Raw genomic sequence first — 14,341 nt, 5'->3', positions numbered from 1 at the left:
AGTCAAGGGAGCACTCGAGGTTTTGTTGTTTCAAGTATAGCTTTCAGACTTGCAATATATGTTGTAACATTTTTGGTGCATACTATTTTAAGGTGTAATTTATTTTGTGTATTCCTGTTTGTAAAATTCTATGTTTTATTCACATTAGTTTTATTCTAAAATGTATTAAATATTTTAAACTTTGCTTACGGTTTTTAATACAGTGTATTCATTTAATTAAATTAATAGTTTCGTTCATTTTTAATAAAACATGCTGTTGGAACCATTTCTGTTAAATGTTTGGCATGTTAAATTTTTTTAGTTATTTTCAAGTTTCAAACATTTTGGCAATATTTTGGTCATAAATTCTCTCGGACACTTGATGCCCTTAGAGAAGCACTGCATGAATTAAGAAGGGGATAGGTAACAGAAAGGGACTGGGAGAGCAATCCCAGACTAGCAACTTGAATCACAAGCACTGACAAACTAGCTACAGCAAAACTTCCTGTATCAAAAGCTGTAATGTTCATTCTTTTATTATTTTAACTACATAAACAACAAACCAACAAACCAAAATCCAGTCTTGAAAAATTTGTTTTGCGTCTGCGTAGGATGACTCTCTACACCTGTGTATAAGGACAATTTATCGATTGATGGAATTAAAAAAATTGCCATGACACATGCTGTTCTCTCAGCAAGGTGTAATCTGGGGTGAACCTAAAGTTGACCATTTGGAAAATGGTGTATAAGGCCCGACTAGCACAAAAAGAACTCGGGCCATCTATGGCACCCTCGACTTGTGGCCCGGATCTGGCAAACAGGTGCGGACCGCCCAAGTGCCATGATCTATGTGATTGGGCCGGATCAGGGCCAAAAATATTTTTCTGTATGGCAAGGAATTTATGATATGAAAGCATCTCTCTGCTAGGACATCTTCAGTGGATCTAAACAAATCTACATTTGAAGTATTTTGTTTTGGAAATCCTCGACAGGAAGAGCTCTTATTTTGTCTGCCGGCTGACTTGACGGTGGTAAGAGGAGCCCAAAGCGGCCGTCACACGCAGACACTCGGACAGACAGACTGGCAGAGAGGGAGACAGGACGACAGACAGACAGGCAGACAGGCAGGACTTTACGGGATGGGAACAGACGACTGTGACCCAGTGTTTCCAGCTGTTGGCAGTTTGTTGCGGAGGCGCGGAGCTCATGTAGAGCAGCCGGGAACTGGCACCGGGACACGGACACCGCTGCGGGGGTCTGCGAACTAAAACATGGGAGCGGTGAAGTGAGGAGAGAGACGTCCCGAAGAGCAAACAGGAAAAAAGCTAAGTAAGTTACTGAGGAGGAAAGTGATCAGAAGTGGGAGAAGTGGTTGTGTTTGACTAGTTTCCAGTTGGTCAGAGGCTGCGGGTGAAACTGGGACGGACACAGAAGCTGTGGGACAGATCAGGTTTCACGTTTTCTGGTGTGATTGAGAATCCGCCCCTCGTGTCCACAAGGAGAGTGACCACGCTCATGCGCGCGCGCAAGCACGCACACACAAACTTTGCAAACTCCTGTGACCGATTTGCGCGGAGCTGACATGTGGAGCAGTGATTGACAGCTGCGAGGGGCGGGGTGTAGGTTGAGTGGATCCTGAACGCTGCTCCCACATGTGATCGCTGCTGTGGATGTGTGTCTATGTGGTAAATCCAGCCTGTGGAGGTGTGTGTGCGCTCCGCGCGCTGCCACGTACGGCTGCTGCTGGAAATCTGATCTGCAGAGGTGCCCGTGCACAGCCTGAACACTCGTGCTGTCTTCCCAGGGCATGACATGGTGGTTCACTTTGTGGTTAATGCACAGAAAGAGATGGTCCGACATTTTTTTGAATATAACTAGACTGTTTTAAATTCAGGTTAAGGTTTATTGTCAAGTAACTTCATGATCAAATGCATTTACTTTGATGTTTTGTGCATAACAAACTAAGCAAGATGAAAAATAAGGGGACCTGGTATTGCAGCACCTCCAGGAACAGTGCACCTACACAGTAGATGGCGGTAATGCACCTCGACATTGGTTGCCGCCCGCCAGTATATTTATATATATATTTGATATGGACAGTGCTCATTAATCAACAGATAAAATACTGTATAAACGAGTGTTGTAGGCACAGCTTGCACTCAGCCTCACCTCTTAATGATCTTTAGCTTTTACTGAAATACTGTCTCTTTTCACCTCACCATTAAGCAGAGGTGTAAAAAGTACTGAAATATTGTACTCAAGTAAAAGTACAATAACTTTGATGAAATTTTACTTAAGTACAAGTAAAAGTACCCATCTAAAAATCTACTCAAGTAAAAGTAAAAAGTAGTTAATTTAAAATGTACTCTAAGTACAAGTTACTTAGTTACTTCCAACAAATTGATGGGGGCCGCTCCTATACAGTGCAAAAAAGGACAAGGGGTCATAAATCCAATCCAAAAACAGTTATTTTTAATTAAAGGAGAATCTTTACAAATAATGACATTAAACATGTCAAACATTAAACATTTAACATGTCAACACAACATTTAAGAACTTTTGGGAGGACATGTCAAGACATTAACCACATGACAGCTAAAATAAAAAGTTTAAATGCCGCTGTCCCACTGTATATTTAAACTTTTGGTTAAACTTTGGTCCACCTTTAGAGCACTAGTCAACAAACTTCTTGTTGAGTTTGAGCAGCCGCTGATTTTAAAGGTGAGAAGAGCTCATCCAGGCTCGCTTTGCAGTGAACAGCAATCCAGCAAAGCTGAAGAGTCGCTCGCAGGCGGCCAAGGCAGGTAGGCCAGTGTTGAGTTTCAGGCAGTGTTGTGCATGAGCAAGTTCAAAAGAACACGTTCATTGAACACGTTCATTTTTATGAGAAAGTTGAACTGAACGCAACTTAATGACAAATAATAAATTTGAACGTTGAACACGTTCCTTTATCTGAGGTGTGTAGCTAAAATGTTACAGAATGTTTTCCTTCCCCTGAGGAGAGACAGTATCTAATCGAATGCTTGCACCTTTGCTATCTTTGTTGTGTTTATTTGAAAAGAAATGCAGTCTTACAGGGCAAAATACCATCTGTATGTTGCAGTTCCGTTTTTGTGGAAAATCGTTTTGGGGGGGGGTTGAAGCTTGCATAGAGCGCCAAATGTGCTAGGGCCGGCCCTGTGTAGCGCAGTGATTCTCAAACTGTTGCGGAGTCAAAACAGGTGGGGCGCGCGACCGGGAGGGGAAAATGCGAGGCGGAACTAATATTACAGCCGGACTAATGTTTTGACGTCCGCATCTCTTTAACGGCGGAGCAGTAAACAAATCGCTCTTTCTCTGGAGCCAGGGGTCGGAACCCGCGGCTCTGCAGCCGCTCTGCAGGGGCTCCATGTGCAGTGTTGTGCATGTCGCGCATATTTCTCGCGAACAGTGAACTTTGCGATCAGTTTTCATATGTTGAACGTGCACGTGAGGGAACGTCAGCCACTCTGCAGGAGCTATCACTGCAGTGAGAATTGCCTTGCGCCTTAAACTATGTGGTTTTTTTTACTCAGTAACGGATGTAATTCCAAAGTAGCGAAGTACAATACTTTAGTCAAAATCTACTTAAGTAAAAGTAAAATTACCCATTTCAAAAACTACTCAAAAAATTACAAAGTATACAAAAAAACTACTCAATTACAGTAACGTGAGTAAATGTAATTCGTTACTTTACACCTCTGCCATTAAGCGACACTGGGTTTGATTGTTCTCTGTGCTTGTGAAAAAATGCGTTCTCCATAACTACCGCCTAATTGTTTTAAAACACTTAAGTAGCGTCTCTTTTCCTTTAAGCTCACCGTCTCCTCCTCTTCAGTGTCATACATTCATACGGCTTAAAAGGATTAATGTGGCATCCGTCCAATTTAAATTACACAGTTTGCAGCCTTCCAACTGGAAGAATAAATTGGGTCAGAGCGATCTGTACGACACAGAGAGTGCAATGGGGGCGGCTGTGGCTGAGGGGTAGAGTTGTCGTCTTCATACCAGGAGGTCGGCGGTTCGATCCCAGTCTTACCCATCTGCATGCCGAAGTGTCCTTGGCAAGATTCTGAAGATTGTCCCTAATGGAAAAAGTTGCTGCCCATAGATGCACTGTGTGAATGGGTGAATGGCAAACTGTACTATAAAGCCCTTTGAGTGGTCATCAAGACTAGAAAGGTGCTATATAAATACAGACCATTTACCATTTACATCGGAGCACTGGAGGATATTTAATGAAGCTAGGATTAGATGGGAGAACTAAGAAGATATTATGTGTAGGCATATTCTGCATTATTTAAAGAAAAGCGGGATGGAAAAATCTGTTGTAAGACTGAGGAAAAGTGAGTATTGCTTTGCGCAATTAAAGTGGTGTTTTTCTAACAATAATATAGGCATGACCTGTGGGTAATATCTGGAGAATTGGCTACAGAGTTCACCTGTAGTTTGCCTTTCACATGTGCACAACACATCGGGAGGTTCTCTGCACAGAGTTCACAACAGCATCTTATTTTCCTCATTATTCAGGTAGGAGGTGAAGCAGCTAGGTGCAGCACACAGAGGCCGGAAGTGACCTGTTAACTCTGCTGTGGAGATCATGTGATTTTCTTTACAACACACAGACACCTGTGATGACTCTTATCTTCAAAAACTCTTCGTCTGTGTTTTCTGCGTGTTTGGCACTGCTTTTTCACTGGGAGAGATTCAATTATTCTTAAATTAAATATTTTAGTTTTTTCTGTGTACTTTTCCCTGCTAGCCCAATCCCGGCAGGTCACATTGTTTACAAATATGCTATATTGAATAAAAAATGTTGATTAACTTGACAACATAATTTCATAACTCTCAGTCAATAATAACGATGAAGTATACAGCCAAGGCATAGTATTTAATATTTTGTATGTAATAAATTAAATCTTGAGTCAGAAGAGGCCTGATGCAGCTGATAATAGTGAGTGATAACATCAATAATGTGGTTATCATGGTGATCTTTGTCATTCACGTTCTAGTTAACTAAAGCAGCAGTGAGTATAAGTAATTGAACCCCCCCTTTCCATTTTTTATTTTTGCTTTCATCCCTTATCATACTACAGTAATTGGATTTTCCCATGCCATGAAGCCTGTATGTAGTTGCAAAGTGATAAGTTATTATTTCATTTCTCAACACTGCTGTTTACATGAGCTGTAGGTGGGTAAATAAATAAACATGGCTGATGATCCTTAGCAGACAGTGGAGCCTGTTGTGCTTCTTTCCCAGGATAGAAAGGTGCGAAGCGGTGTCTGAAAGTGAGAAGGTGTCAGGGCGTGATTTCACAGGCATTTGCCAATTGTCCACTCAGGGGAGTTCACGGCTCTAACTGCTGTTGCCTTTGGGTAACTGCAGTAGTCAGAATGTGCTTGATTTGAAGGCAGCGCCGACAGCAGTTTTGTGTTAACAGAGGTTTATTGGCAAGAGGTTGAGAGGGACACCTGGTGCTTAAGCCTGAAACATGCTTCTGCGACTGCGTCTGCGTCTTTTCACGCCGCTGTGGCGCAAGACTCGTTTTCATTCATGCTTCCCCAACCGTCTGGCGCGTCTTACAAAGCAATTCCGCGCCAGAACACTAGGCGGAGTAATGCTTTTTGTCGAGACGACCTTAGAGACGCCTTCTTTCTTCTTCGTCGATTGTTTATTTACATAGCCACTGCGGCTCCTCGTAGCCTTTTTCTGGCGGACAAATCCGCCAGTCAGTGACAGGTTATACAAGTGATCATACTATCGGATATCTTCTGCCAAGTGCTCTTCTATTTGGTCCATATTCGTTGTTCTAAATCTTCCGTGATTTCTGCCGGTATAATGGGGCATGAAACCGGAAATGCAGCTCCAGAAGGGATGTAGAGCAGACCAATCACAGCCTTGCGGGCTGAGTGAGCTTGCGGAGCTTTGCCTTAAATTTTAGAAAAGGGGGTCGACACCCGTCAGCACGTAAGGAGGGATACATAAGCACGTAAGGGACCCGGAAGGGCTCTTGCACTTACGGGCCCGTGAAAACGCAGAAGCATGTTTCAGGCTTAAGAGTTCATGATCCTTGCTGAAGCAACAGATGGAGGCGAGGATGCAGGTGGAGAAAGAGGGATGAACCCACTAACATCAGTGCAACGATATGACGTACAAATAGCTTCAAGGCGATGGAGACTTAAACAGCCATGAACGTTTGGGTGCTTCTTTTTTTGGTAAATCTTGGTAACAACCTGCAACAGTGGCTTTTTCTTTGTATTGTGCAAGATGCAACACTGGCAACGCAGCGAAAAGCATTCAGTCGATGTTGAGTTTGAAAGAGAGACTAAAGTAAAAGATATAACTAACATTATCACTGGTCTCCATGGTGCTGTCTTCTGTTCCATCTTCCCACTCCCGACGCATTGTTTTCAAGCATGTTGGCATGTTTTTGATGCTGAAACCTGACTCAGAGTAAACAAAAACTGCATTTCCTCTACTGACAGTTGGAAACAGGTCAGTCAAGTTTCGATGGTTTGATCTGACAAAAACCTTCCTATACCTGCTACTTAGTGTCTAAAATAGATATTTAAGTTACATGAGGTCTGAGCCCACTAGGCAGCATTTGCATAAACTAGTCTGTTCCAAGTGACAGAAATTCAAAATTTACATTTAAAAGACAGAGCACCAGTTCCAAAACACTTCTCACAAAATACTGTCATCTTATCTTAGAAATACGCAGAATTCTTTCATTAAGTCATTCATCAGTCTGTCGTCGTTGTTGTTGTTTCCTTAATAATATGTTAATCAGGTAAAGCAAAATGCATGGCAGTCAACAGTGTACTTGTACAGAACGTTATCACAACTAAAAAGTACAGAGGGTGAGACGCTAGATCAAATTTTTCAGTCGATGCCTTGAAGAAAGCTGCCGCAGTGAGAAGTTCGAGGGTCAAACCAAAAGAAAGTGACGCAGAGGTGAAGAGATCTGTCTCAGCAGACTTTGAGGTGTAGTAATCAGTCTCCATATATCGAGTACTATGAAGTTCTGTCACCTCATCCTCTTACATAAGCTGAGATAACTAACCCCTGTTAGATATGTGTAAGCAGGCGTGACAGGAGTCGTTGAGTGCAACCTAACTGCATAACATATTTAAAAACAAATTAAAAGATTAGAGAGAACTAAAATCATAGGGCTTTTTGCATTTCCTTGGAACATTTTCTGTAAAGCTGTAAAACTGTGGCTCGTGTTTTACCACATGCTTTGCTGTGTCACGTCCGGGTGACTTGAAAATGACTGTTTACTTTTGCCTGTTACCTAACTCTTAACCTCTGTCCAATATCCATTCTTATTTTGTGTGTGTGTGTGTTTGTGTGTTTGCGCACGTTGCATAAGTCGAACAGTTTTTACATTCAGTGTTCATTTACCCTGACTTAGAGGGAGCTTACACCTGCTGGAAAAAAAGGTATGAAGGCTTTCCCCTGGTCACATGTGTGCACTTTATTCAATAATGTCTTTGTGATTTTTGAAAGTGTCTTCTGGTTTTGTTTATTTCATTTCACTAGTTTTCTTACTCTGAGAGCATATGGAAGTTGGATTTTCAGAGTTATAAGTTGTTTCTGAATTAGTTTTGTCTGCATGCAGTGCACCAAGGCTCAGAGAACATGCTTGGGAGACCTTTTAAGGGACTACTTCAATTTAGATTATTATTACAGCCGTGCATGCTCATTGCAGTCAGTAAACTTAGAAAGGCAAAATTAACTCTTTGATTGAGAAATAAGGTCACACCCAATGGGAAGCCGAGAAAGAAAGGAATTGGGGCTTCTCGTGTTGCACAAAAAAAAAAAAGAGTCCTCTCCCAATGATCAAGAAATACCTTAAAGATGGCATATGAACCAGGACATCTGCTCTAATTTCTGCATTTAGAAACAAGGTGTTGTGATCTATGTTAAGAGACAGCTCAACAAACGTCAATATGTGTATGTGGATAATAAGGTTGCAAAAGAAAAGTAAATAAACTGTTGTTTCCCTAGGGCATAATGGTCCTCCTCCTGTATTTTGGCTTGTCACTGCTGGCAGCTGTCCAGTCCAGCACCATCAAGAACTGCCACCCTGGTTGCCAATGCGAGGTGGAAAGCTTTGGCCTGTTCGACAGCTTCAGCCTGACCAGGGTGGACTGTCGAGGGTTAGGACCCAGCACTGACATGCCCATCACCATCCCACTGGACACTGCCCACCTGGACCTGTCCTCCAATGCCATGGGTCCACTCAGTGACACCATGTTAACTGGTCCTGGCTACACCACCCTCATCAGCTTAGACCTCAGCAGCAACCATATTACAAAGGTTGGTGGTTGATGGAAGGCACGAATAGGCCACAAAAAAATTTGACTTCTTAATGAATAAAATACTAATATTACTTTCTCTATTTATGTGCCCTTAAAAAAAATCATGTCATTGTTATCGGTTTATCGCTTTGTGCCTTCAGATAGCCTTGTGCCAATAATACTCCTGAACATTTCTTATTTTAAGAGCAACACACCCATTGGAGTTCAGATGAAAAAAACAACGCACAATGGACAGGAAAATCTGAGTTAGTCTGAAACTAGAAAAGACCTGTGCATCAGACTTTGCGCCTGGTGTGAGATCAGGCTTTTTAACTACTGTTAAAACTACTGTTATCTACTGTTATCTACTGTTATCTACTGCAGCACTCTTGAACATGCCGTTGTCTCATCACAGCTATCACTCAGTTATGTACCTCTCCTGAGAGATCGTACCTACTTACTAAAGAAACATTTAAGGAAATAGACACATTCATGAATTTTGTTTTACTTAGAATACTCACATTTTATTATTACTCCGCTAGCTATTACAGGCTAATGTTTTTTTTACATATAAGATAGCTTAGCTGGTCACCCCAAATGTTCAGTAGGTCACAAGCCAGGATGAATAATTAGATATAATAATAAAATAGTGGGGTGATTTATGAATAGATATTTAACAACACTTCTTTCTTCTTTTATATGTGAACGACCACACTGAGAGATATATGACAAATGTTTCTTATTTGATGTATTTCTTTATTGGTTGTCTGTGTCAATCTCTTCCTTTCTCACACATTTACAGCTAAGCCCCAATGCTTTGTCCAAGCTGCGTTACCTGGAGACTCTGGATCTGAGCCACAACAACCTGGCGAGCCTCACCTCGAGCTGTTTCACTGGCCTCCCACTGGCTGAAGTTGACCTCAGCCACAACAGCTTCCAGGAGTTTGACATTAATGTGTTTGCTACCAAAGTCAATGGTGAACCTGTCAGTGTGGATCTTTCTCATAACAAGCTCTCATCAGTGTCCACGACTTTGCATGGAAAAGTTATACACATTCAAACCTTAAATCTCTCAGCGAACCGGCTGTCGGATGTTCCCAGGCTGGCAGGACTTCCTCTGAGGTATCTCAATCTGGATGGTAACCCCATTGTGCAAATTAAGGAGGGAGCGTTTGCTCTGCTGAAAGATCTGGTCTATTTATCCATCAGTGGCCTTCATGAACTTCAGGAAATTGAGTCTCACAGCTTCAAGGGCCTGCAGAGCCTCCAGGTTCTAGATCTCTCCAACAACCACAAGCTGAAGGCACTTAGCCCTGCAGTTTTCAGCGAACTCGACTCCCTGCAAGAGCTGAATTTGTCGGGCTCTGGTGTGGTGTCCTTGCCTAATAACATACTGGCCCATTTGCCCAGTATTAAGAGTATTACACTGGGACGAGGCATCCAGTGCTGGAGGACCCAGAAACAGGGACAGTTCCACCCGCAGCTGGGTAAGGTCCAACACAACGAAGTTCTGAACTGTAACGTGGAGGGCATAGTGCTGTGAGACTGGACATTGACCATTCCTTACAATCATGATGCCAGAGCTGTGCCTTCTTTTTTGATATGCAAACACTTTGTTTTGCAACGCTCTGAAATACCTCTTGAAATATGTCTTAAAGGTTTCATGTAGGCTTCATGAACTCTACACACGTTTATCATAAATGCTACGACTTTTTGAAACAGTGGCATATTTCACAGAATTTAAATAGCACAGAGCGATTTTTTCACATCTTCGCATACAGTAGAGTTTAAAATGGTAGGAAACTTCCAATAAAAACCAAAACTTTAAGTAATATTCAAACTTAATGTTCTTCATTTAAAGCGGGACCATGTAAAGAGCTATTTGCACTTTTTCCAATACCAGTCAGATTAGGGTTGCTCAATTATGTATTGTGCGCAATAAAGTGAATCACTTCCGCATCAGGTAAACTAGGGTGACCATATTTTCATTTTATTATTATTCAATTATACCGGTATATTATATTATATAGATAGAACAAGATATTTACAGTTGGTTTATTAAAAATGCTTTTCAGTAAAAGTCAATAACAATAACTCCAATAACAAATGATCATTTTATTCAAAATGTATTTATAGCCTCGGTCTTAGTTCGGGCACAACTAAACTTTTTAGCAGTGTCTGAATCGGGGAGGGTCTTTTTGAGCAATGCACTAGTGCAGTCCATGGATCTGTAACTGTTGTGGTGTTTCACTGTGTGAAATGACCATGCAGCCTCCGCTGCATTCACTGCATCCTCGTTCCCTGGTCTGAGAAAGTACTTTGTGATCGAGCTTGCTCTACCCTCGCCTCGGACAGCTGTTTTGTGCTTCTCGGTGTCCAGGTGGATTTTCAGATCTCTTGCACCTCCATTGGACACCGAGACATATGTGCCTGCTTTGCACACTGTGCACAAGGCTTCCCATTTGTCTCGACCCGGTCTGAAAGCCGGGAAACTCTTTAGTAATTCGTCGGTAAACGAGCACTTGCGCTTCGGCATGTTGCTTGCGTATGACTGACAGTCACGTTGTCTACGTTCTGATTAATAGGGCTGACAGCATAGGGGCGGGGATAAGGCTACGTCGCACGCAGCGCCGTGGGCAGTGCCCTGGTTTATGTAAATGTAATGGTCCAAAGAAGGTAATTTTAAAAACCAGGACATTTCCTCACTTTCTAAAAATAACCCGGGACACCCGGGACAGGACGTGAAATACGGACATGTCCCGGGAAATACGGACGTATGGTCACCCTAGGTAAACACCGGTGACGGCTGCGTGTCTTATTCCTCCATGAAACCAGAATATCGGTGCCCGGTTATTCAAACCCTTAATGATGGCAACCCTAACACTCTTTGACCGACTGACCGGCGCGGAGAAATGAAGGTCCGGTCTGACCGGTCTGAACAGCCAGGCCGGAGCGAGCTTGAGAATAGCGGGGCGCGGCGCGGCCGCTACACTGTGTGCTATTGCTCAAACTTTTTTAACCCTTTTTGTCGATCACACGGGGCTGAGCTCCCAGCCTTTTCCACCTTCGCTGTTTTTTTCACCACCGGTCACAACATACACAACTTGGCACTTTCACTTTGCTTGAGAGTGAGAGCCAGTCAGCTGACCACTGAATGCTTTGGGGGAAGGACTGAATGGCGCATCCACGTCTCTTTCGAAAATAAATGCCAAATAATCGTTTCGACTCGATTATAGTAGTTTGGAGATCGTTTGAACCCATAAGCGAAATCACATTTAGATTTTGATTAGTAGAGCAGCTCTAAGTCATATGTTGTTTTATAAAATGCACATTGAGAATAATCACATCCAGTGTTGAAGCCTACAAAACCTTCTGTCGACCACTAATAATTTTCATTTGACTTTGAATGTGATGATTAATGGAAATGATTAAAAGGAATATTTCAAAGTTAAAGAAGACGGGAACAGTATTGACGGGATTGACGGGAACAGTAAGCTGGGCTCTGTCCAAAGAGTTCAGCTTTTGTACAAATGAAAGAAATTACTTTTTAATGTGTATTATTTGAATTTTGAGCCAGGCTAGCCGTTCCTCCCTGTTACGGTTCTTTATGCTAAGCTAAACCAACTGTTTGGTTATAGTAAAAAAGTTAATAAATGTTCAGATTGTCAACATGTACTTTCCACAGAGCAGTAAATATTGATCTAGTATGGTCTTAACAGAAAACATCCGGTAAAGATTGACACAACTGCAAAAGAGAAAGATCTTTCATTGTCACTGCCAATAAAGTATTATTCTACTGCTCATAATTTCTCTTACAAATATGAGCCAGAAACCAACAACTTGTTCTCTGCGTTTAGACCGTATCTTTTCAATTGACACAAGGTGTGGTGCACATTCTTTGCAATATGAAATGCTCGCTGATCTTGTTTACCATGCTGACTTAATTTGACCTTCAGTCAAAGTAGATGAACAAGACACACATGACCAGCGAGCTATGACAACTCTGAGATATTTAGTAATGGATTGATGCTGGTCTCTGTTGATGTTTTAACATCCAGCCTTACTATTTGTGCTGTTGCCTGTAAACCATTTTAAAAACATTCCTGTGGTATTTCTGAGAGGATCAGCCTCAAGACTGCATTTTAGGATTTGTGACATTTTGAAAGGCTTGAGTGTCTTGGAGGTTTTAAAATTAAATCCACCTTCGTCAGTTGGTTAATGGAAATCCAGATGAGCCCAGACTTTTTTATAGGAGTTTATATTGTGTATGTACTGTTTGAAATTATATTGTATATAACTTTTCAAATATATGACACGTTTGTGTAATACATTGACTATTCTCACATTATTGTTTCAAGAGAAACAAATATTGCAGGATCTGCCAATTTAACTGGACTCACTTTGTCGCACAAACAGAGAAAACGTTTCATTAGTTTTTGATAAATCCTGCTAACACAGACAGACAAATGGCGATTGGAAACACTACAACTGCACTAAGTAGAGCACATACCTCCACCCAGGCATAAACTTAACAGCCCCCTTCAATTCAATTAAGTCTGAGCCCACATTACATCTCAACTACATCCTAGTGGTAGTTACAGATTTCTACCCCTATTTGTTACCTACACAACCACGATGTTTTCATCTACATGAAATGGCACTTATCCATCAACCAAACCCCTAATTATGTCTGAATGATTTCATTAAAGTTCAGACAATTCTGAGAGAAATCAGGGAAAATGTTGAAATACGCCCGATCTCACAATGTTAAAGAAAGTGACAAAAAAGATTAAGAATGAATGGGCTCTTTCTGACCCATATGCAACCTTCCCCAAGTCTTCTGGTAATCCATCCAGTACTTTTTGTGTAGTGCTGCTGACTATCAGAGAAACAATCTCAGAAAAAATCCCTCCATTGCCAAGGTAACAAAGCCAAATACAAGAAAGGATTGTGTCGGTGTGGAGGCCAGATTTACCATTTGACTGAAATTCCCTGTTTTTCATAGCACTCACTAATTTGATCCTGACTGACTCACAGCAGGGTGTGACTATACAGGACAAGAGGAAACTCTCAGAAGCAGTTCACCCCCACAGCTTTTTATTCACTTTTTACCACTCAACAATCTAAAAAGCTTTTTTGTTGGCTCTGTTTACTTGTAAGTGTCGGGATACACAGACTCATACAAACTTGTGGTCTTGAATGGTCCTCAATAAACACTTGTGTGTGGGCAGACACGCCAGCATTTGGCAGGTTACCATGCTACGCCAGGCTGGTAACCCGCCAAGGAGGTGACTGGGAGAGGAGAAAGGACAAGGAAGAAGAAAGAGCTGGCTTTCGGTCCCAGCTGCTTATTGGTCTAGTGTGTATGTGTGTGTCCAGCATTGAGTGTTTGTCCTTTGACACAGAAAAGGACAAACAAAAAGTCAGATTATGCCAGAGAAGCGTGGAAACAGCTAATAGAGAGAACAAAAAGAGCTGAATAAACAGGGTATTCCCAGATTGCATCAGGGTTTGCCTGTACATGTTACATCCTGAAAAGTGAGCTTGAGAATATAGACAATCAATTGTAGAACTTAAAACCAGCCTAAACTCCTCCAGTTGTCTTGTACATGACTTTATTTATGTGTCTGTATGACTCTATTCTTTTGAAGTGGGTGGGGGGGTGCCTGAGAGCCCTCAGTGAATTGACCTCATTGCAGAAAGTACTTCCAGATGTTTGTCCTTTTTTTGTCCATCTCCTGAAATGCTGGCATGTTGAAACCCAAGGAAGTAAAACATCCATCAGAAAGGGCTTCATTCAGTTGCACCGGGACAAACACTCAACAGCGTGAAAAGGCAAAGACATTCAGGGAATGCAGCAGCCCAACAAATCAGGTTACAAATCAGAAGTGAAGGATTTTGTTTCGCTTCCTGCTTTTGTAAATCTTCTTCTTAAAGCCAAGTGTGAAGAAGAAATAGAAAAAATGTGTTGAACGTATTTAGATATTTCTGAATTTCAGCAGAAATTAGGGCAAGAAATGAAGTTACAAAATCATAATAA

General features: G+C 41.8%; 1 protein-coding gene across 2 annotated transcripts; it reads left to right on the top strand.

Moving 5' to 3' along the window:
• Positions 1-1,011: 1,011 nt before the first annotated feature.
• Positions 1,012-12,629, top strand: tsku (tsukushi small leucine rich proteoglycan homolog (Xenopus laevis)). Of its 2 annotated transcripts, none has more exons than XM_062385384.1 (3): positions 1,012-1,308; positions 8,009-8,320; positions 9,104-12,629. In XM_062385384.1, exons 2-3 carry the CDS (start codon positions 8,015-8,017, stop codon positions 9,842-9,844), a joined length of 1,047 nt encoding a protein of 348 aa, XP_062241368.1. In that variant the 5' UTR covers positions 1,012-1,308; positions 8,009-8,014; the 3' UTR covers positions 9,845-12,629. The 2 variants fall into 2 exon arrangements, with proteins under 2 accessions (XP_062241368.1, XP_062241370.1); XM_062385386.1 differs by lacking the exon at positions 1,012-1,308 and adding an exon at positions 7,330-7,440.
• Positions 12,630-14,341: the final 1,712 nt, after the last annotated feature.

Source organism: Platichthys flesus, chromosome 4 (assembly GCF_949316205.1).
Source record: "Platichthys flesus chromosome 4, fPlaFle2.1, whole genome shotgun sequence".
Lineage (NCBI taxonomy): Eukaryota > Metazoa > Chordata > Actinopteri > Pleuronectiformes > Pleuronectidae > Platichthys > Platichthys flesus.
The sequence above is the reverse complement of the archived record's forward strand: the minus strand, read 5'-3'. Positions and strand labels throughout refer to the sequence as shown.